Source organism: Perca fluviatilis, chromosome 16 (assembly GCF_010015445.1).
Source record: "Perca fluviatilis chromosome 16, GENO_Pfluv_1.0, whole genome shotgun sequence".
Taxonomy (NCBI): domain Eukaryota; kingdom Metazoa; phylum Chordata; class Actinopteri; order Perciformes; family Percidae; genus Perca; species Perca fluviatilis.
This window is the reverse complement of record NC_053127.1, coordinates 8,488,729-8,511,901: the sequence shown is the minus strand read 5'-3', so window position 1 is coordinate 8,511,901 and position 23,173 is coordinate 8,488,729. Positions and strand designations below refer to the sequence as shown.

At 41.5% G+C, this 23,173-nt stretch overlaps 1 protein-coding gene across 1 annotated transcript in view; it reads right to left on the bottom strand.

Moving 5' to 3' along the window:
* Nucleotides 1-1,818: 1,818 nt before the first annotated feature.
* ppm1e (protein phosphatase, Mg2+/Mn2+ dependent, 1E) overlaps nucleotides 1,819-23,173 on the bottom strand; it is a 46,504-nt gene continuing 25,149 nt past the window's right edge. Inside the window, exons 2-7 of the mRNA XM_039826355.1 lie at nucleotides 17,652-17,773; nucleotides 13,715-13,914; nucleotides 12,828-13,016; nucleotides 11,752-11,895; nucleotides 10,634-10,727; nucleotides 1,819-10,476 (exon numbers count right to left, since the gene is read on the bottom strand). Coding sequence (XP_039682289.1) covers nucleotides 9,542-10,476; nucleotides 10,634-10,727; nucleotides 11,752-11,895; nucleotides 12,828-13,016; nucleotides 13,715-13,914; nucleotides 17,652-17,773 — 1,684 coding nt within the window. The 3' untranslated portion in view covers nucleotides 1,819-9,541. The remainder of the gene's footprint in view (nucleotides 10,477-10,633; nucleotides 10,728-11,751; nucleotides 11,896-12,827; nucleotides 13,017-13,714; nucleotides 13,915-17,651; nucleotides 17,774-23,173) is intronic.

Genomic DNA, 23,173 nt, shown 5'->3' with positions numbered 1-23,173 from the left:
TGAATATTGTGCTTTTTTTCTGCACTACACGTTTGATATCTGTAGTTACTTTTCAATTAACAAAATATGAATCGACTAACAATTTATTGATGTATTATTATAGATTACCAGCAGTATATAAAGTAATTAGGGGGGGCTTGTGGCCTGGAGGTAAAATGGTTGCCCCAGGTTGGTGGTTCAATCCCAGGTCGTCTGGTCCCCTGAGCAAGACGCTGAACCCCAAGTTGCTCCCCAGACGCTGTATGTGTAGCTGTCCACTGTTCCTAACACTTAGGATGGGTTAAATAGAAATAGAATTTCACTACATTGTACTGTGTGTATGTGACGATTAAGGAATAAAGTTTTTTTTAAAGTAATTAAAATGAGCTCCCACCTTTACCAGCTGCAACATTAAAGTGATGAACACATTAATGCATCAGTAATTATAATCCAATTATGTATATTATTCTGCATTAGAAGTATTTACTTTTGGTAGTTAATGTATATTTTTGATGCTAATACAAATTTTGAATGCAGGACTTTTAGTGTTCATAATGACTCATTTCTTTAATAAAATCTTGAACTATGGGGAATAAATCCTGACCTTTCTATTCATTTTATATCTCTCCAAACGGGCACTGTCTGTGGCTGCAGAAACCCATCTTTTGGTCAGTGCCTTTGGGCCTTTACTTGTAACTGTGTATTTCTACACTGTGGTATTAGTACTTAAGTGAATGATCTAAGTACTTCCTCCTCCGGTAAATGTAATCCCACAGTGGTTCTAGTCCAGCTACTCCTTCTCTCTGAATTTTATCACCCTGTTTTTTTTTTTTCTCTCTAAAAAGCCCAAACTAACCGAATGAGGAGAATAAAGCCAGATAACGAGTGGGGTGAAATGATGATTGATGAGTCTTTTTATAGAAAGAACGTAGAGGACTGCTCACTTCTTAGTGAAGCTGTTATGTAACAGCGGACCGCCCTGTTCCACATGCTCTTACTGCATCACATGGCTCCTCACTCGGTGGGGCTCCTGGCTGCCATTTCTCTCGGCTACATCAACATTGTTTGTTCAGGTCTCTTTTATTTTATTCCCCCGTCTACGGTGTGGTTTTCATAACCCTGGAGCCCGATGAATAGGTTAACGAGCTAACCTTAGCTTTTCACTTTCCCACAGACGACGCTTTTCTTTTCTTTTTTAGGCTGTAAGAAAGCCAAAGATGGAGCATCTGTGATGTCACCAGCAGCTGTTTAAAGGGCTGGTTTGGACGTTGGTGCTTAGTCAGTATCTTCTGCCTCATTTCCGCTGCATGTGTCGGCTCGACTCACTTCAGGCACCAGGTCGGCAGTGCTTGAGGAAATGTACGTTGTGTCGTGAAATGGAGATCGATGGGTGGTGACGGCGCAGTGGATAGGACCCATTTATACATCAACCGACGTGTCCCTGAGCAAGACACTTAACCCCTAGTTGCTCCAGAGGCGTGTGACCTCTGACATATTCAGAGCCGGCCCGACCCGTAAGCGAACTAAGCGTCTGCTTAGGGCCCCGTGGCTACCAGAGGGCCCCCAAGAGCGCTTGAAATGTCCCACAATAGAGCTCATAACAGAGCCGGTCTATTTCAAAGATAGTGTTGCTATAGGTCTCGCAGTCGTCTTTAAATGCTGAAGCGCTTAAACTAATATTTACAAGACACAAGTTGGTGTTACAATGTGGAGAGTCCCCAAACCAAATCCTGCTTAGGGCCCCCAAAAGTCTAGGGCCGGCCCTGTATAACAAAAGTCGCTTTGGATAAAAGCGTCAGCTAAATGACATGTAATAAAGAAAAGGCATCAGTCAAGAGGAATTGTTCTAATCTTTATATACATGATAATTAGTCACCAGTTACAGTACACATATTTTATATACTACAGGAACACATAATACAGGTACTCGACGTGTGTTTTACTGTGTTTTATTTTTTTAACCTAACCTGCATGTTGAAGAAGAGCCAATCATAGGGTTTGTCTTCAAGCTTGGAGGACCAGAAGAAGGGACCACTCACAGCCCTCAGTGATCTTCTCTATTCCCCCCCCCCTCTTCGTTAGCCAAAGAGTCAAATGTACCCAAACTGCTGAGGAATGTCTCCTTCATCACGAGAAGAAGAAAGTTTCACATTCATGTTTCCGCGAACATGAAGATCATTTCGAATTCTGAACTCTAAAACTAGCCAGCAGCAGACTTCTTAACAGGAGGTGCAGGGCCTTTAAGTGGACCTTACAACAGGCAGCATAGTATGACTCACAATCCTATTCTCTAAGGGGGGAGCGTGGGGGAGTGAATGAATGATAAATCGACTTCAGGAGCTTCAGCTTTTCTGCTGACAGAACAGCATTTTTGTTGCATCCTTCAGCAGAAGACAAACCCTCAGAGAGCCTTCTAATGCAACGTCATTATTGCTTACAGAGAAAAAAGAAAAAGCTATTTATTTATTTTTTTTGTGTGTGTGTACATAGACACACAGTGCAGATTCATGGAGGGGGCCCTCTATAGTTAAGACAGCGATTATGGGAGAGCTGCCTTCATCGTCAGGGGAGGAGGGAAACATCCGACTCGGGAGGAACCTTTTCACTGCAAGCGGAGTGTGACTGAGGGAGGAAGTGTGGGTTTCTGGAGCTTAGAGAGAGAGGGTTCACCACAGGGGGGGGAGGGGAGGGGGGAGGGGGGTGTGTGATGTTTTTATTGCTCATAATATAGTGACAACTTCTGGCGGGTTTGCAGTCTGAGTCACGCTGTACAACTGATTCACAGGTAAAGGTTTTGGTGAATGCAAAACCACGGATCCTTGTCACTGTACCTCCAGAGCGCAAAGAATTATTCACATCAACACGGAAGGCCTGCTGTGAAACCACACCAGTGGATCACAGGGGACAGAAAACTACTTCACAGCTGCTCCGAGGCGTGGCCACACGTAACATGCTTCAACGTCCCAGTCAAGTATCTCGTTATAATGACAAAGCGTCTCACAGGAAGAGGAAAATAAATCATTTTTTGAGACAAGTTTTGTAAAGAGTGCCCAAAAGCCCTAAAGATATTTTTTTAACACCTCTTTGGTCTGAAATGTCTCGACAAACTGTTGGATGGATTGCCGTGCAATTTTGCACAGACATTCGTGTTCCCCAGAGGATGAATCCTAAGGACTTTGGCGATCCTCTGACTTTCCTATGGCGCCACCATGAGGTTGACGTTTGTGGTTTTGAGCGAAATTACTAGATGGATTCCCGTGAAATTTGGCACCGAAATTCATGTTCCCCTGAGGCTGAATTGTGTTAGCTTTTCATTATCCATCTCATCTTGTTTGCACAAGAGAACTCGCATCTTTCGGGACTTAGTGGTCTTCGACAGCTTTAACCCAAACAGAAAACAGAATGAAGTTTCTTTCGGAATAAGCCTGTTCAAATGTTGTTTTTTATTCCGATTGAGCTCTTATTGTGGTTATTAAACTTGGGATAATAGGGTCCTTGTAAATGTGGTTAGTCATTCTCCTTGATTGAGACTCCTGATGGAAGAAAACTGCCATTATAACAAGATCCTGAGACAAATTCTTTAACTGTGGCAGCTCTGCTCCTCTAGAGTTGACTGCCCTGTGTGATCCGTGTAAAAGATCTAATCGGTTGCCTAAAAGTGAAACTCCATTTTCCTCCAAACAACTCGGCAGCTCAGTTCACTCATGACCCTCGTCTCCAATCGACGCCGTGCTTATCATCCGACACCTGCAGAGATGCAATTAAAACCTACAAACTACAATTTACATTTTTTTTTTAATTTTTTTTTTTAAGGCTGTTACTGATAAAAACGGTAAAGTCAAAGCTGCATATTGGAGATACAGTATTTTAAGCCGATAATACCTTAATGTATGTTTTAGCCAGATTTTTTTTCTCGGGGTAAGAAAGGGTGCCAGGACAGCCAGGCCACGATAGAACACTACATCTCTTCCAGTGAAAGCCAGACTGGTTCAACACCTTTTTTTTTTTTTTTATACTTTGGCAGCTCTTGAAGGCAGCGGCAGTGTTTAGAGACTTATGCCCCTCTCAGGCTGTTCGATAACATCGCATCCTCACCTCCCCCTCAGCCTGGTGGTGGGAGATTTGAGATCCAGATCCAGCATCTGAACCAACTGTCGGGCCTCGTGGATTAAAACTGCTGATTTACAAGACAGAATTATTATATTTACACTCCTCCAGCACTCGCTCATAATATACATACGCACCCGTGGTTAAGTGAGTAGTTAAAAATGACTGTGATTTCCATTGTTTTCTGATCTTCTATCGAACCAACGTTTCTAGAGACTGCAGTGATACTTCCACAAGAGGGATCCAGTGGCTTCAGTTTGTTGAGTGTCTCGGCAGTTCATTCCTCATTGATAGGATGCCTTTTGGGAAGACAAACCTCCCCCCCCAAAAAAACACCAACTCACGTCGACACACATCACCGAGTCTCTGAGGACGTTCTGGGACACATGAGGTACATTCGGCTCCACCGATGCGCTTCACGAGTCGGTCCACAGGATGGTTTACAGGGGGGTGAGCCTCTATCTACCAGTAAGACTGGAAGGGTGGGGGGGGTGGTGGTGGTGGTGATGGCCCCTTAAACCAGTACCTGTTTGTCTGGTGAATCACATGTTTTTGATACCACGCCTTCTGTGTGTGAAAGGGCAGGAAAAGGGAGGCACGATCTACAGAACCTGGCCGTCACTAGTCATGTTTCCATCAACGTATCTTTATGCGCATTTTGAAGTATTGTATTAGAAAATGTTGATGGAAACGGCAAAATAAAAAAAAAACGTCATCAAATTCGCAAAAAAACGTTTTTACTCCCGCTTGAGGTGGTTTTTGCCTTTTTTTGAAAAAGAGAATGTGCAAAATGGGAGATGGAAACTAGTTGTGACGTATCGAACATGTAGCTCACACGACTATAGTCCCGGTATCCATCGGATGGGGGAAGGATCGGGATACGGGTCCCATCCAGTGGGGACGCTTGTGGCACAAGGTGCGTGGTGGAGTTGCGGTGCGCTATAGCCTGGGCCTCAGCCACGTCGGGTAAATTGACGAATTGGTTCAAGAGCTTAAATCGTCTGCCCTGTCTGACACCAAATGTCTCTGCCACAACTCTGTATTCTGCACAGGTGGCCAACTTGTACCATGCTACCTCTCTCCATTTAGCTAAAGAACTTCGCTTCCAAACTCTTTGATTTAGCACGCCGGTTTGCAATCTACAACCACGCGTAACATCAACTTGTGACGAAACTACGCTTTGCGTAGTCTAGTTTATTCGCTCTAAACCAGTTGATGGAAACGCTTCTAATTCGCATTTTTCATTTTAAAAGTTCGCCTAAAATTCGCTTGACAATTCGATGGAAACATGACTACTAACGTCCTGACGTTTGGAGATTCAGTGCATCAACTAAAGAATTGGGGAATGAGGATGTTAGGGAATCGAAATGACCGTTCGGTAAACCCCGCCCCTGAACAGTGATTGTCCAATCGTAGCTTACATAGCGACTGTAATTAGCCACGGCAGGTCTGTCAAACTTTGAATATCTCCACATACTTGGTATATAACGACTTTTGTGTTGCCAACTTGGCGACTTTCTCGCTTAATTTAAATTTCTAGCACTTTATCAGACCCGCTTGGCGACTGCATTTCTAAAAAGCGCCTAGTGATAAATTTAGCGACTTGAGACCATCAGGGGAAAAGCGAGATATATTGTGATTCATTCCCGTGCATGCTGCTCGTAGTAATCACAGTCCACGGCTCTTCTGCCAACAGCACGAATCTCTCTCCCTCTCCCCTTCGACCGGGAGCAGCAGGCAGTTATCCAACACAGCCTCCCGGCTCTATAAAAAATTATACGCGACTTTCGGAGCTAGTGCTAGCTACTTTCATTGGAAAAGAGTTAGCAACATTGCTTTTGAGTCGTTTATTTTAGCCTTTCCAAACCTAAAAAACAAAGTGTAAGGAATGTTCATCTTCGTTAGCAGTTCCAGCTAACTAGCTTAGTAACACTAATGTAACATTATATCCAAAGCAAAGCAAAATATAATTCGCTCACTACAATATTTTGTGCGGTTACAGGTTATTTTCAAAAAAGCCTCCTTCAGGACTTCTACTATGAAGTATTTACCCACCGGTACTGGATGCCTCTAGCTATATCTCAGTGTAACGTTAGCACATACCCTGCTCTGATTTGTGGAGGTTTACACTCCAGCAACCCCAGCTAACGTTGTAGCTTTAGCATCCGTCTTTTAGCATTATGTCATGTACAGTATGTAGCTAACAGGGCATATATAAAGATACTTTTTCAGGGTACCGGGGACAACGAGTTTTCAACCAACTCATGGCGATTATGCTAATTAGCTAGCTAGCTCAATAAAAAATATGCTAGCGACAGTTCACTTCATCAAAAATAAGCAGTTTGCGGTCAGAAATGAGGAGCGGACGTAAAATCAAGAAGCCATTGTTTGAAATAATTACTACGAATGTAGCAACAGTAACTAAAGAGGGCGGGGCTTAGAGAACGGTCACGTGCTCCCACAGCAAATTAAATATTTAGCAGTAAGAGGCAACCAAAGCATATTTAGTACTTTGAAAGTGACTTTGAAAGTGAATCAGGGTTTACGATTTCAAAGTTTTCATAGCAAGTGTGTATTATAGCTAGTTTATAGTAATTATGTATGGCTATATGCAGTAATGCTATTGTGTGCATTTAAATAAAAGTGACAGAAGTCTTTCCGCAGATCAGTCCCACCTACATAACTGGGTATGGGTGCTATTATTATATTATTATATAAATCAGTATTATTTGATGATTACATTTGTTAATTATGATTATGAATTAGCATTAAAGAGGAACTCTGCCATATTTGCTATTAGGTATATGAAACCAATGAATGTCGATGGGGCTTTTATGTCTCAGCCAGGTTTTACAGACGAGTGCAGTCTTATAAAAGGAGTTTGAACATTAATGCTAACATAACAGAAGTGCAGCAGCACTATCAGCAGCGTGTTAGACAGCAGAGAGGGGGGCTCTCCATTGTTGAATCTAGATCAGTTCAGAGAAAGATCCAATTATAATGGGCGCCGTGGGGCAACAGGAGCCGGCCTCGGTGGTTTACTCTGACGGTGGGGGACTATCTTGGAATTGGTTCTGACTGGGATGTTTATTGCTTTTACAGATTTAAAAACCTGCTCTCTTAGGTGCAGATCATCTTATAATTTGAATTGACTATGAATCTTAAAGGACATTTTGGGAAAATATTATTATTTGCTTTCTTGATGAGATGTTTGATACCACTCTCGTGTCTGTACACTAAAAGTGAAGCTAGCACACTGCCAGCATCTTCCAAGCTCACCAACTAGCACGCTATATGTTGTTTGTTTAATCCATACACAAACAGAAATGTAATATCACAAATTGTTGGCAGATTTTTTTGTACTCCAAGCTAGTGGTTTCCTGTTTCCCTTTTGCTACAAGTCTTTATAGGTAAATGGCTCTTAATGGCAACACATATCCTGCTAAAAAGCTAAAAACATTTCTTTTCACCTTTGGACAGAGCCAACGTAGCTGTCCCCCCTGCTTCCAGTCTGTATGTTAAGCTAAGCTAATCAGCTATAGAGTGCTATCAACCTTCTCATCTAACTCTTGGTAAGAAAGTGAATAAACCTATTTTCCGAAAAGTGTCAAACTATTCCTTTAAAGTGGCACAGAGTCATAACACGACCTGACTGAAAGCCAGACTTGTCCTTAATTATTAACACATGAATTCAGTAATTAGTGAATACGCTTTAGTAACACATATGAAAGGCACGTGTTCTGCAGCTTTCAACTATCCAGGCCCAACATTAAATGGTTTGCACTTATGAAGCCTGCTGGAAAATACTTCTCTTAAATGGGTTTTTGTGTAAAAGTAACGACACTTGGATACTTTGCAACAGCTATGTGGCCCAACAACAACTACATACTACTAAATACCCACCCCTCCATTACACAACATTATCTCAGGAGTATATCCCCATCTGCAATACTGGACTACATGACGCATTTATTCATGTAATTGACTGCTAATCTTTTATAATCTGGTTTTAAGTGCTTTTATCTGTAGACTAACTGCGGCTGGATAATGGCTGGGTCATTGACTATATGGGGAAGCGGAAAGAACAGCATGTGCCTTAAGTCCCAGAAACCAGGAGCAACAATTGTTCTGGCCTCCTCTATGAGCTTTATGCATCTGCCACCAAAGGATTGCTGAGGTAAGCTACGCCATTAAGAGTTTAATTTAATGCTCGGTCGCTCGACAGCTGTCTCAAGACAAAAGCAATGCGTCACCTCACACTGCATCAAAAGAAATGTGACATTAAACAGGAAGAAAGACAAAAGATTAACACAAAAGTATTATGTTGTACTTTTGGTTTCGGGCTGTTTTTTAAGGTTTGGCCCTTTAGTTCCAGTAGAAGGGAAATCTTAATGCTACGCTACAGCTATAATAGTTTTTTTTTTTTTTCAACTTTGTGGGAAAAGATTGAAGATTCCTTTTTCAACTAAAGCACAACACATTCATCGGCATGGACAATATTTTCGGCTACTATTAGTGTAATAAACATGTCTGGGTAGTGGCGTATTTTTTATATATATATATATATATATATATATATATATAATCGTCCAATAAGTAACAAGAAATTACAGTATAGAATGCCAAACATGTTTGAGTTCATTACAAACCGTGTTTAACTTCGGTTTGCATTTTATTTTGAAGTTTTTATTATTATTACTTTGTTTTCAAATTATTATCTCCCGTTTTTAACTTTCTATTTTTAATCATTGTTGCACTGTACCTTGTAACCCTGGTTTTAAAAGGTGCTTTATAAATAAAGTTTACTTCTTTATTTTTCTTCCTGTTCAAAACCATCATCAACATCAGTTCTGTCTAAAGACGCTGCCGAGAGTGTTGAGCGACAACGCATATAAATTAATCTTAAATGTGTGGTCAGACTAAATGCAACAGAAGTTTTGCTTCTCTTATCACTGAAGAGCTGTCATAGTCCGATACAGACTCAGCTAGCTTACAACACGCAGATTTATTTTAAGATTTAGTTGGAACTCCATTCTTTCTGTTATTTCCGCTGCCAACAGTAAACTGTGTCTGTTCTTAAAAGTCTTTTCCCAGCCTCTTGTATACAAGATTTCTTTCACATTCAGTCTGAACACATCTTATGAACATGCATTTCAAGCTCTGGCTTCATTCTCACTGATCAATGGATCACAATGGAGAGGATGCAGTTTTCGGCTTTACCTACAGCATTAAGGAGCAGGGCTTGTGATTAGTGGGCCGGCTTACATTTGGAAACATTTCGGCTTAGGACAGAGAGCACCACTCCGACAAAAAGTCAATAATCACGTTACGTCTGCAGGAGCCACAATTACCTACTATCAAAGAATGATGTGTTGTTGAAGGCAGAGGTGAGTGGGTGTGGAGTGTGGGCCAGGACTGAATGAATGAAGGAGATGGTTTGGTTTGGGTCATCTCTTTAGATGTTGGCATCGTGGGGCAGGTGAGGCAGCGCCACTCCAAGCCTCTGGTCGGAGTGGCGTTGCATGTGCGGCAGCAAGTGGCCGGATGGTAACAGGCCTAGCAGCTCTTTGGATGCGCCTGGCCTCCTCCGGCCCCACCGGCGACTACCGTAACCGAGCCTGCGGCTTTGCCTCACTGCCTGGCCTAACAGCATGGATGTCTGGGGCCACAGTGGGTCTGTGAAGCTGGAGATGCTGGCCTCCTGAAAGGGGATACGGGACCTGCGCCTCAGCGGGCGTTTTTCTCGATAGATGTGGGAGGCTGTGAAAAGGTCGGGGCTAAAGTCGGGGCAGGGCTGCCTCGAGACCCCGCTCAGGAAGATGCGGCCCTCCAGCGACGGCCCCAGCAGGCCGAGGCTAGTTCTGTCCGTCAACGAGTCTGTTCGGTCTTCGTAGGTGAGGTCAGCGGGGGCCGAGCACTGCTGCAGGGGCCAGCCTCCGCGCCCCTTCCCCCCCATGTCCGCAGTGCTGCCTCCCTCCCTACCATCACGCTCTGCCCTGACTGCCTCGCCTTCCTCATTCTCCTCTTCCTGCTCCTCCTCTTCCACCTCCGCTACCTCCTCCTCCCCGACCTCTCCCTCCGCCACGCCCTCCTCCTCGTCCTCTGTTCCCGTGGGTGGTGGGCAGCGCGGGTCCCGCAGGAAGACCACTATGACAGTGATATTATCACTAGAGCCCGCATCGCGGGCCGAGGCCACCAGCTTGTGGGCTACCATGGTGGTGTCCCCAGAGTTCTCCTCCAGGTGGTCGCTGACTACCCGCACCGCCTCATCTGGAACCACTGTGTCCCAGAATCCATCACAGGCCAGAATCAGGTAGTCTTCGGAACCGTCCAATGGGAAGACGTCGTGGTCTGCATCGCCACAGATGTAGGGCTTGTGCTCTGAGTCACCTGTCAACACAGGTAACAGTTACTCCGTTAGGGCCTGCTCATACCGGCATTCAGCTAGTAGATTCTCTTGTTTCAGCAAACAAAGTGAAAACAAATATGACAGTCTAGTGAATGTGTATATGTACTATGTGTGGTGTACTGAGTATCAATAGTTCACCTATTGCTCTGGATACAGACAGACTGCCGTTAACCCTCCATGTGCCAAACCAGATCACACAGCCCCCCAGAGCCTCGATCCTCAGCTTCTCATCCTGGAGACGCACACGAAGCACATAGCAAGTATGTTAAATGTCATTTTAAATCCCAGTTATAAGTTAAAATGCAATACAAATTTATGTGCAAATGCCTGTAATGAAATTTGTAAATACGCTTCCGTTCAAAAGTTTGGCATCAGCTGTTCAATATAACTTTTTAACAGATACATTCACACACTAAATGTTTTATTTACATTTGAAATAGTTTTGGTCCCAAAAAATGAAGAATTAAAAGACTCAAACTTCCATTTAGTGGATGTCCCCATAGTGTTGCATGATGGGAGAATACTGTTTGAACTTGGATGTTGAATTAGTTTTTCAGTCCAGAAAAGCATAAGTGATCCTCGATCATGATTGAAGCCCAACGGTGCAATGTGGCTCTAAATGTTGAGTTGTTGTGTTTTTCTTTGGGCCCTCTGCAGTCTACTCAGTGGTTAGATTGGAGATGTTTAAACTGTGATGGGTCAGTCTATAGTATGTCCAGCTGATATTCCCACAGTGCTAACCCTAGACTAACCTTCTGTTCCTGTTGTGAAGTTTGAAGAAGAGCTTTGCTAAAGCAACATGTCGCCTGTTTACTCCAGCTTTTTTGTAGGCTGTATTATTGTATACTTGACACTAAAACAGGAAGCTCTTCCTATTTAAATCTGCACACATTCTGATGCTACGCTCACAGTTTCTTTTAGCAATCTTCTTTTCTTATTTAGCTGTCGCTTAAAGGGATCTTTGTCTCTTTCTGCCCTTTTGGTTGTCAGTCTGGTTGAACCATTGTACAGTGTTTTGTTCTCCATGTACAAAACTAAATAACATCTTTTTGTAGTGAGGACTTTCTACAACGTAAAAGCATTAAAGACCAGCTTTTGTAGCAGGAGATTACAAACTTTTGAACTGTAGCGTATGTAAAATAATGATACTATATAATCTACCAATCCACTTTCAGCTATTGTTCTTCATGTCAGCATGCGTACAGTGGGAGTGACAGATTTGTGCCGGATAGTGTGTGTGCGCATATGTGAGTTACCTCTCTGTCTGGTTTGTGTGGTTTCATCAGCTCAACAACCTGTCCTTTCCTGACCAGGATGACCTGGGAGTCTCCCAGCCAGGCCACATACAACGTCCGACCCCGCAGGAACGTCACCACGCCCGTCGTGCCACAACGCAGGTGCTGCCAAACACAGACACACGTTACAGCTTATTCAGCTTGCACACCCAACGGCTGCTGCACCACAACTACTTCATACTGGATCAGGGTCATCAGATTACTAATTGGTGAAAAGAAATTCCATTTATTTTTGTAAGGAGCAAAATAACCACAAAACAATAAAGGCAATGGGTCAATTAGTGTGTTTTCAGTGGTCCTGAGTAATTTATAAATGAATATAATTCTGGATTAATGCATGACAGAAGGAATCCTTGGTTGCTGTTTTTTTAAGCGTTAGGCTACTATTTAAGGACGGTGGCTGAATATAATTTAATTTAAAGTTAAATGTTGCAGTGGAGACATGTAACTAAGTACATTTACTCAAGCACTGTACTGAAGTACAATTGTATTAGTATGTCCATTTTATGATACTTTATACTTATTTGTTTTTGTTTAGTCTTTTTGCTGTGGACCCTTTTGTGAGTCACAAATAAAGTTTGAATTGAATTGAAATACTGGACTACATCTCAGAGGAAAATTTTGTAGTTTTATGCAAATCCATTTATTTGACACCTGTAGTTATTCGTTACTTTTAACACAAAACAACTAGAGGTGGAAGAAGCCTTCAAATAATTTACTTAAGTAAAAGCAGCAATACCAAGGTATAAAAGTAAAAATAAAAAGTCAGAAGTAAAAGTACGTATTATGCAGAGTGGCTACACTGAGTGCTATACTATTATATTATTGGTGTATTACTATGTAAGTACTACTTACATACATACAGATGAAAATATTTTGATAATCATTTAAGTCATTTGTTGTGTAAAAAAACATGACAAACACAACAAAACAAAGTAATAATAGTAGTAGTAGCAGTAATAATAATAACAACAGTAGTGGTAGTATTAGTAAACAAATACTCTATGTTTAAATACTATGTTTGCCGGTGAGGTTACCTCTCGTGCGGCCTTCTTCACGAAGCCTTCATCCGTGACTTTGAAGGCTTTGCAGAGTGCCTCGATCGGGTCCTGGCTGAACGACTCCTGGTGGACCAAGTTGACGTGGAGGTGGTTGGCGGCATAAACGGCAGCGTCCACACCGCCGTGACCGTCAAACACCGCAAAGTAAGCCTGTTCCTCCTGACCCTGAGAGACCATACCAGCCAGTCAGCCATGGCTGATGTTAAACAACACATAACCACATTAACGCTACAGGTCTGCAGGTAGTAAAGCCATAATCGTTTCCTATTGGCCGCCAGGCTGAAGTGGGTGTGGCTTACCTGCGTCACAGAGTTTACGTGTGTTTCTGATTTGTTGGGACGATCCACCGTCAAGTTGTGTTAGCGAGGCTAAAGTGCAGCTTCTTCCCGAGGCTGTGAGGCTTATGAACTCCCTGACTTAAGTCTGTCTGCACTTTTTACTGCGGCGACTGCATGCGGCTATTTATGCACTAGTCTTTTAACAATTGTTGCTTGGTTTGTAACTATGTGTTCTATATATTATAGGTTTTATTTATTATTGAGAGGGTCTATTTTTATCTTAGCTAGGACACTGCGAATGTTATTTATTGTGTATGCTGCTGGACCTGGGTAACGAATTTCGTGCCTTCATGGCTTAACATGTTTGAATGACAATAAACTAATCTGAATCTGAACAACAAATACAAGTACAACAACGGCAGGTATTCAAAATATTTAAATTAAAATAGAATATAAACAATAAAATAGAACAATCTATATAAAATCAGCACTAAAGGAAGAAATACAGTAAAAAGGAAAATGTACTTACACCAACTGGCAGTGGTGCTATAATATGAAGCTTTTGCGTGGACATGCCATAGCTACCTGAATGTTGAAGAGCGAGTTGAAGTCGGGGATGATGACATGCTTGTCCTCCATCTTACGCCTCATGTTCTTGATGGCGTGGATGGAGGTTTCGTAGTACGGCTGTGGACGGCGCCGGAAAGGCAACTCCTTCAGCCAGATGCAGCACATCTCAAACAGTCTGTTAAACACCAGCCAGGCCAGCTTCACAGACTCCATCTCTAAAACACACACACACACACACACACACACACACACACACACACACACACACACACACACACACACACACACACACACACACACACACACACACACACACACACACACACACACACACACACACACACACACAGTCAAAAAGCTTCTCAGTTGTGTACAAGGTAACTAAGTCATAGCACTTGTAGTCACCTCCTCATATCTCTGACATCCCACAGGAAATGGTGCATGTAAAGACTTTTTGGCAAAACAATAATTGTTAACAACTATTATTTAATTTCAGGGTCTACCTATTTATTTCATTTAATGAGAGATCTCTATGGGGTGCAAATTATTTTACACTATAAATAAATCTGCCAATTATTTTCTATATTAATCGTTGGCCACGGGGGAACTAAAGCCGTTGAATATAGCTGTGCTGTTTTCAAAGCCACCAGACTCCTTTGACAAAAACATCATCAGTGAATTGCTGGTCTACCGCTGCATCGATTGGTCAGTTAGTTAGTGTTATTGTGTGACTTAGGTGAACCCGAACTAACCCTTTAAAACACCGAAGTCACACAATAACCCAAACTAACTAACCGATGGAGGCAGCGGTAGAGCAACTCCTGTGCTCTGTGAGGTAAAAATGACTGTTTTTGTCAAAGGAGTCTGGTGGCTTCCTCGTCGGAAATGGCTGTCTGACTGCAAGGTAAAGCGGTGAAAATATCCTAAATATAGCATACTCTTAAACTGATGTTGATTTTTTTTTAGGTGGCTAAAATACCCACAGCAGTACATCGCTTAACTTCCGTGTCAGTACACCTGCCTGCTTCTCCAAACTAGAGGTGTGCCGACCGCCAACTACTGTAGGTAGTACACTGGCTATGGAGAAGTAGCTCATGCAACCTCACTTCATGAAATCCAAACGGTCCCTTTAAGGTAGGAAGCTTAATTGCTGTGAGCACAACGTCATAATTTACGTCAGCTCATTTTTTAACAGCTCCTATCTTCTCTCATCTGGATTTTAGCGGTCGGACAGTCACGTGATGCGGTTTACAGACATTTTAGGAGGTAAATTAAACTAAAAGGTTTTAATTAAATTGTTCTGCTGTGTCAAGGATCACGTTTTGAAAAGTCCCCATCCCCAGTGAAAATTACGCCCCCCACGGACCTGTTTTACTTTTTCAGAAACTGTCATTGAGAAGTTAGTGGAACAGAGGCAAGCCCGTAAGTGGCATCAGGGCTTCATCTCTCTCTAATAACAAAGACACAGGCTGTGTGTGTGCATGGGCTTGACCTACTAATGTTAGCTGCAGGTATAATAGTCTATCATGTCATTGCCTTTGTCCTCTCTCTCACGCTGCTCTCCCAAACATGGTATCAGTGAGCTAGAGACAGACCAGCCTTCACTGTGTCCCATTTTCTCCCTCCACCTTCTAAAAGTACAGTACATGCACATGAAACAGCCCAATACTAGAATTCACTGTGTTCATCCCCTTCCCCCCTCTGGCTCCAAAATGAAGATGTTTCAGCACTGCGTCTGGCATCTTGGCTTACCCATAACACCTTGCAAATAACTGAAGGAAGAAAATGAACAGTGGAGTGCAGTGAAGCGATGTCAAACAGGCTTTGATCGGCTGTTATACAACACTTACTTTGAGAAAGCTCTCACAGCGTGCTGCAGAACAGTTTGAGTCCCATCAAAATGTAACCAAATCACACAACTGCTCTCCAGTGCACAGTGCTTATGTTTTTAGCAATCGCCATCCTGATTATGGCAAGACAAGCAAAAATGTTTGCACAAGAAGAACGACAAAGATGGCTCCCCGCAAATTTAGTGTCCGTCTTTAAGTGTTGTCAGTAACTAGAGCTGCGTTCCGTTCCCCAGTGTACTCCTTGTTTAGGGAACGTCGGTTAAAGGAACTTCCCTCGACAAAAAGTCTCCACCCAAACACCCTGCAACGTCACCAACGTAAATGTCACTTCCTCCGTGCGCTAGCCTGGTAGCTCGTAACGTAAACACCTTGGATACATTGCCATTACTGTGTAAATTTAACAATACTGAAATAATATAATAATAATAAATAATAACCATAAACTGGTACAATTACAAAACGGATTCAAATGAAATGTATGTAACGTATGTATAATGTAAATAAATGTGTCTTACTTAACGTGGCCGAATACCCCGTGTACTCCACTTTGCAGGGAACCAATAGGCGATCGAAACGCACCTTAGGTACATTTACTCAAGTACTGTACTTAAGTACAATTTTGACATACTTGTACTTTACTTGAGTGTTTCCATTTTTTGCTAATTTATACTTCTACTCCACTATATTCCAAATATTGTACTTTTTACCCCACTACATTTATTGTGTACTTTTGGTGGTATCGGTACGGACTACTAGAGTTTTGGTATTGTGACATCCATAATACTTATAGTTACTTTTAACATGAAACAACATAAATACTTTTATAATATGATGCAGTACTATACTACTAATCTACCCAGTAGTGTAAAAAGTATCTAAAATGACCTACAACATTAAAATGCTCTTACATGTTTCTCTAAGTTAAAACAGAATAATTAAACACTGTCAAAGGAGCCAATCTGCATAATGAGTACTTTGATACTTTAAGTACATTTTGTTGATAATACTTCTGTACTTTTACTTAAATAACATTTTGAATTTAGGACATTTACTTTAAACGACAAAAACAACCACTGAATGGGAAAAGGGTATTTTACAACAACTGTGAATGCAGCACGAGGCTGGTGAGGCGAATTTCAAGTGAACGCAACATCTGAGTTGAGTAAGTGTTGTTTTTCAGACAACGGCTCTACAGACTGTTGTACGTCTCGATGTTGCAATCCTCTCCAGTGAAATACAGACACACCTTTACACCGTTTAGCTGTCAGCATTTTAACCGTGTTTACTCCGGCTGCTCGCTAACGGTAGGCTAACGTTACCTGCTGTCGAGTGTAGTGTTAACTAGCGTCCTGTGCGGCGATGTTTCAGTGCCCTCTAACGTCCGTTTTCGGAGCCTCAGAGAGAAGCGCAGGCATTTAAGTGGCCCCAAATAAAAACTCTTCAGATCTACACGATTCAAGTAAATGACATTTTCCCATTCAAAACGGCGATTTTCGCCGAAAAGCGACTAGTTTGCAGGTATGGGATTATTTTTAAACTTTGGTATTTCTACTTTTACTTAAGTTAAGTATCCGAGAACTTCTTCCACCGCTGCTGTCGTTTTAGTTTATTATGATGTGTACAAGTCAAAGTAAAATAATAACTTAGTAATCTCTGTGGTGAGGTTTATCTCGTGCATTTGTATATATTTGCGTGCTGTATTTTCTGTAATAGAATTCAACGATATCTAAATCTATATCCGTTAAACCAAACCCAATGTTTAGTAGAGTTGATGTATTTATAATAGTATTAAAACTACCAGCGTACTGGGAAAGTAATTACACAAAGTCTGATGAACATTTTAATGACAATCTGTTGGCCTGTGAGTACGTTTTGGAGTTCTGCCTTCTAGTGGTCAAATACCACTTAATGCAGCTTTGCGAGGGAGAACTGGGACAAAGCCCTGGTGGTTGGACTGTGTGTGTGTGTGTGTGTGTGTGTGTGTGTGTGTGTGTGTGTGTGTGTGTGTGTGTGAGACCTAATTTTGTCTGCGCCTCTATATATGTGTGTGTGTGTGAAAGAGAGAGAGAGAGCACAGTCTTGTGGGCTCCTCTGGGACTCACGTGGTAATGGGTCAGCTCCATCTTCTACCGTCTTATTGAGGAGGTGGATGGAGAGGTCAGTCTGCAGGAGGCTGTCCGCTGTGGCCCTGGCTAGAGCTGCAGCCAGGGAGCAAGGGCAGTTACTGTGGGGAGAGACGACACAGTTATGAATGGGTCAGAGGGAAAAAAAATCATGTTAGGATAGTAATCCTCTGTGTAGATCAACAATGTCTTCATCATTCAGCCGGTTTATTTGACTGAATAACAATGTGGTTTTGCTATTCTTAGAGCCTTAATAGAAGTAAGCTTTTCCTTTCTAATACAGAACAGACCAAGGCAGTGACATGGCAGATATTATTAGAGATGTTCCAATACCATTTTTTTTCCTTCCTGATTCGGAGTACTGATCTCATGCCAGTGTGTTAAAAATAAAATGTATTAGTTGTATACAACTAACCCTGTATGGATGTGATATGATTGCTATCAATGTTGTATGGCCTGGCTCGGGTTAAACCCTTCGTAAAATTAGAACAAATACGTACAGAGGATGAATGTCATAGAACTTTCTTTTATTATCAAGTTAGTTAGTCAGTCATACCTGAAAAAGAACATAAATAAATACATCTACAAATAAATAAGAATTTAAAAAAACTGCAGCCACAATTGAGGAAAATAAAAGACATTTAAAATTTCAAATAGTACAGTAACAGTATAAAGCAGTAGTTCAAAAGATATTGGCAACACTAGTGCCAGCCCTCATATAACAGAAGCTTTGCATAATGTACACATTGCCATTTTACACGTGGTAATTTCCCAGTGTAAAATATTGCCAAATTGATGACATTTTGCTAACGTTAGCTCTGACTACTCGTTAAACTCTCCGCGAGCAGACCAAAACAAAAATCAATTCTTCTTCGCCGCTCTAAAATCAGTAGGTAACAGCGTAACTCTGTTTAGAGCGGCAGAGCTGTGTGTGCACCTGTGCTGGAGGAGGGAGGTGTGTCTCCTCTCAACAGTAACGAGAGTGTTGGGTGGGAGGAGGGGGAGGGGGGGTTCATTTGAAGGACTGAAGGCTTGCTGTACATGACTCACCAAGATAACTGGGTCAACTCCAGATGCAGGTAACCATGGCAACCCAACTTCTGGATGCTGGCACTTTTAAATTCAATTCAAAAGCACCATATGCAATTTTCTGCCTTTTGGGGGGAGGGGGCCTCTCAATCAAAGCTATAACAAAAGACGGAGTGCTGCTATGAAGCAGCGTGGGATCATTACAGTCTTTGCAGTCCACCTCTTCTGGTTAGGATTCCTTCAGTGTTCATCAGTCAAAGTTTAAAACCGTTATTAAAGCAGTTTCACGTTAAAAATCAGTGTTTCTCCGACGCTGTTCGGCCAACAAAGGATGTCCCGGAGGGGCTGCGAGGCAAGCTGCCGCTAACATTTGCTCAGCATGTTTCTCTGATAACTTTACATCCAGGCATCAGATGTTTAAAATCCTTCATCCGGTTAAAATATATAGTTCAAAACAATAAAAAGGGGCTTAAAACCTGATGAGACGTCAATGACAGCTATGACAACCACAACGCTGACGCTGATGCACAAAGGGAATATGGCGCCATCGACAGGCGACCTATATGTAACGGACCGTTACCTTGAATACAAGGACAGATTTCTCTGAGACATTGTTGGAAACATTTGGAATAATGCACAAGTACAAAACTCAACAAAATTCTTAAGTAGCGAGCGCTTCAGTGCTGTATAATTGAAAGAACTATAAGAAGTATTTATTTATGTCTGTTCCTGACAAATATGATAATCTGGATTTGGAATTGCTAAAAACATACACTAAATGTATTATTCTGTTCAACTACATGTTTCTCCCATTTAAACCCTTTTTTGTTAAGTGCAGCCCAAGATTTACCCACAGAACACAAAAAAAAACTCTTTGGACTTTTTATTGCCTTAACTAAGAAGTTTGTTGTTTTCAGTTTGATTTGTTTGTCTGTTTGCGGGGTAACGGAAAAACTACTGGCTCGATTTTCATGAAACTTGGTAGAAGGATGCAGCATGGGCAAAAGAAGAACCCATTACATGTTGGAGCAGATCAGACAAACAGGATGGATACACAAATTATTTTTCACTCTCTTAAACATTACGAGATAGGGCATTTGGCCTTGGCGGGGGTCTGTGCTCTTCGAGTGCCCTTCTAGTTGTCTTTTTTATATTTTAATTCATACAATCATAAATGCAGCCCACGCTGGTTCATATTAATTTAAAATGTAGTAAAGCTGCAGCTGAATCCTCAAAGATATGCTCAGTAACTGCTGGATGGTGTGATGTTGCACACTTGAATTAGTCATTGCAGTGCATTTCATTTACCCAAATAAATGAACTTGGGTTGGCTGAGTACAACACAGGCACATATTCTACAATTAAAAGCTGTGTATTAAGTGCGAAAGGGCCTCTGTGGCCCTTATGTAAAATGACATGGGTGTAATCAATGAAAACCGCTTCAACATCTTTAATGAATTCAGCTCTGCTCTTGCTAACTAACTAACGAAGAGAAGAGGTTTGTGTTTAAATGTATGACTATGTACTAGCGTCAGAGTATTTTAGCAAAATGTGACACCAGTCCTTAGATCTCTACATTGGCTTCTAGTTCATTTTAGTATATGATTATGAATACTTGTTAGAGATGTTTCAATACTGCCTAAAACGCTGGTATCGGTAAGTACTGGAGTTTATGCACCGATCCGATACCACGTAATAAAGTCCTTAAGAAAATCTACGTTAAAGTAGTTTATTTATGTTGTTTTCCCGTTATAACTGACTGTCAAACTGGAGAATAAAAGAAAGTTCTGGGGCATTCATTGTTTGTGTTTGTTCCTGTTTCACAAAGAGTTTAACCTGAGCCAGACCGACAACAAAGATAGAAATCATATCACATCCATACAGGGATAGTAGTATACTGTTGTTAAAACATAATAAAATACATGACACACTGGTATCGGATCGGTACTCTGTATCGGCCGATACTTAAGTTCAGGTATCGGAATCGGTATCGGGAAGCAAAAAATGGTATCGGGCCATCTCTAATTCTTGTCCGTGGTTTTGTTCCATAGCGTATCTCTGACATGCTTCGTCATATACGGGCCTGCCAGACCTCTTAGATCATCTGTTAAACATGCAAAGTGGGTGAAACTGTAATGGGTAGAGAAACAAAGCCTTCATAGTGTCCTGATGCATAAATGCTCTCTGTGCTTTCCCAGAGAAAAGTCTGGAATAAAAAAGGAGGGGTAAAACAGCACATACAGTTTGTGAAATAAAGCACTAATCGCTAAACTTCCTGTTCCTCTTTTTAGAAAAGCGTACAAATTCTACATGATTTACTCCCCTAAATAATACATATATTAGCAACACTTTAGTAGGCGAGGGAAAAAGATATTTTGATCTGTACCTTTCAGAATAAAAGTCTCCTCTAAACCCACATATGATTTTACAGGATTTTGTTATGCGGTTTCATAATTTATAATTTAGCGCAGCAACAAACACACAACTCAAAGTATCCTCCTACAAGGTTTGTGTGATATTTTTTTAACCAAAAGTTATCCACAATTAGTTGTGCGTTATCCTACGAATGTCCAGTAACACTACAGGGATCAGTGCGCCTGCAAAAGTCCCTGCTGTGTAGAACCTGTTTAGGCAACACAACTACTTAGTTAGGTTTAGGAAAATCTTGTTTTGTTTCATTTGTTACGTATGTGGCGTACATAAGCACATAGGTATTTCATAAGTTATGTAACAAAAGTCAGTTCTAATTGGTTAAAATGAGTCAACGTGGACTTGCTTTCACACGGGACACTGCCATTAGATCAGCTCCAAAGTTAAGCTTAGTAAAAACATTAGATTACCTTATTTTATGGGGGTTTTTTAAATTGCATTTGATATTTATTTATTTATTTATTTATTATGTAAACACACTGCTAAAGGTCTCTGTATTTCCCTTGAAATGAAACATGCCATATCAAAAGTCTTGCTATTGTCAACATCAAAAACAGGAAACTAGTTTGCTTTTAATATCTGCAGTTACAATCTGCCTCACCTATCTTTTTTTTTTTACTCCGTATGCTGTAGTGTTGGAAAAAGTTCAAATGTAAAGTTGAGACACAACAGGGATTGTTCCTCTCTCCATAGCAACCGCTGAAACTACAAATAACTCCACTGACGACCATATTATATTCAGAAATAGTTAAATGTATTAAAAAGGCAATTACTCATTCCCTCCTGACACTATCAGAATATATCCAGACAATTCGTGATGTGTTTCTCCACATCATGCATAAACATTTTAACCATAAAGAGTCAGAGACAGTAAGATCCAGTTCACACCTGGTGTTAACATGTCATCTGGATAACCCTGTATCCCTAGAAATTAGGTACATATTACATATTTGTGGACCAATGCAGAAAATCTCCAGTTAGAAAATGGTTGAAATGGCTTGTATATTGGAGTTATTCTTGTTAAAAGTGTAAATGTTTTTTAAACTGCTGCCACTGTTGGCATCATAAATAAGGCTATCTGGACCAGACATATGCAAATCCAGTCTTTTAATTCCTGCCTCACTTTAGAAACTTATTTGTCGTCGGGTCCTTGATTTTCCAAACTGGGTCAAGGGCTGGAACATCAGGAACAGAGTAGCGAAAGCATGACCCCATAATGCAGTAACCTCCTTGAAAATGTGGCAGCTATATTTGTTGTCCTTCTTAAGGATTGACTCAGGAGTAATCCTGAATTAAATCATAACTTTACAGACATCTCAGTCCGGTGCCACCATCAAGTCAAAGAAATCTTGACAAGGAGACCATGGAAACCACGCGTACACCTTTTCCCACCAACAAGTCCTCCAAACCATACAATGATATAGGTTGTTCATTCCTGCCCTCTGATACGACCCTCAGGAGTGTTTTCTGTCCTCATATCTGAACCAGATGTAACGGTCGCAGTTTTAAAGCTATAGTGTGTAGTTTCTGTCTCCCCCATGAGGAACTCTTAGTAATGACAACCAAACTGTCGGCACATCCACATGAAACAAGCCTTCTGTAATAGCGCTTCACCCCCACCCCCACCCCTCCTCCATGCAGTTGCTAGTAGCCAAGGAGGACACGGAGGATAAAAAAAACATGATGGACTCTTCAGAAGAGGTCATTATCTTCACTCGAGTTTCTGCGCACGATAGTCACCAGACGCTACAATCTTCTGAACACAGTCATACTGAGAAATCCAGAGAGAGTTGTGTGGAGCTGATAGTCTTAATTAGCTTTGTAGCAACTCATTTGGCAATGCCTTGAATGTAACGGACGTTCATTAACATAAAACAGTTACGCACTAAAGCTTTAAACACGATGTTAAAGTTGTGAAAGCAGTCGTTTGGTTAGGTTTAGAAAAACCTTGTGGTTTGGGTTGAAATCAGATGTTACTTCACTTTTGGTTACAGACGTGAAGCTGACGTGACGTACCTCCGTTTGTTCCGTAAAGTGAAAAC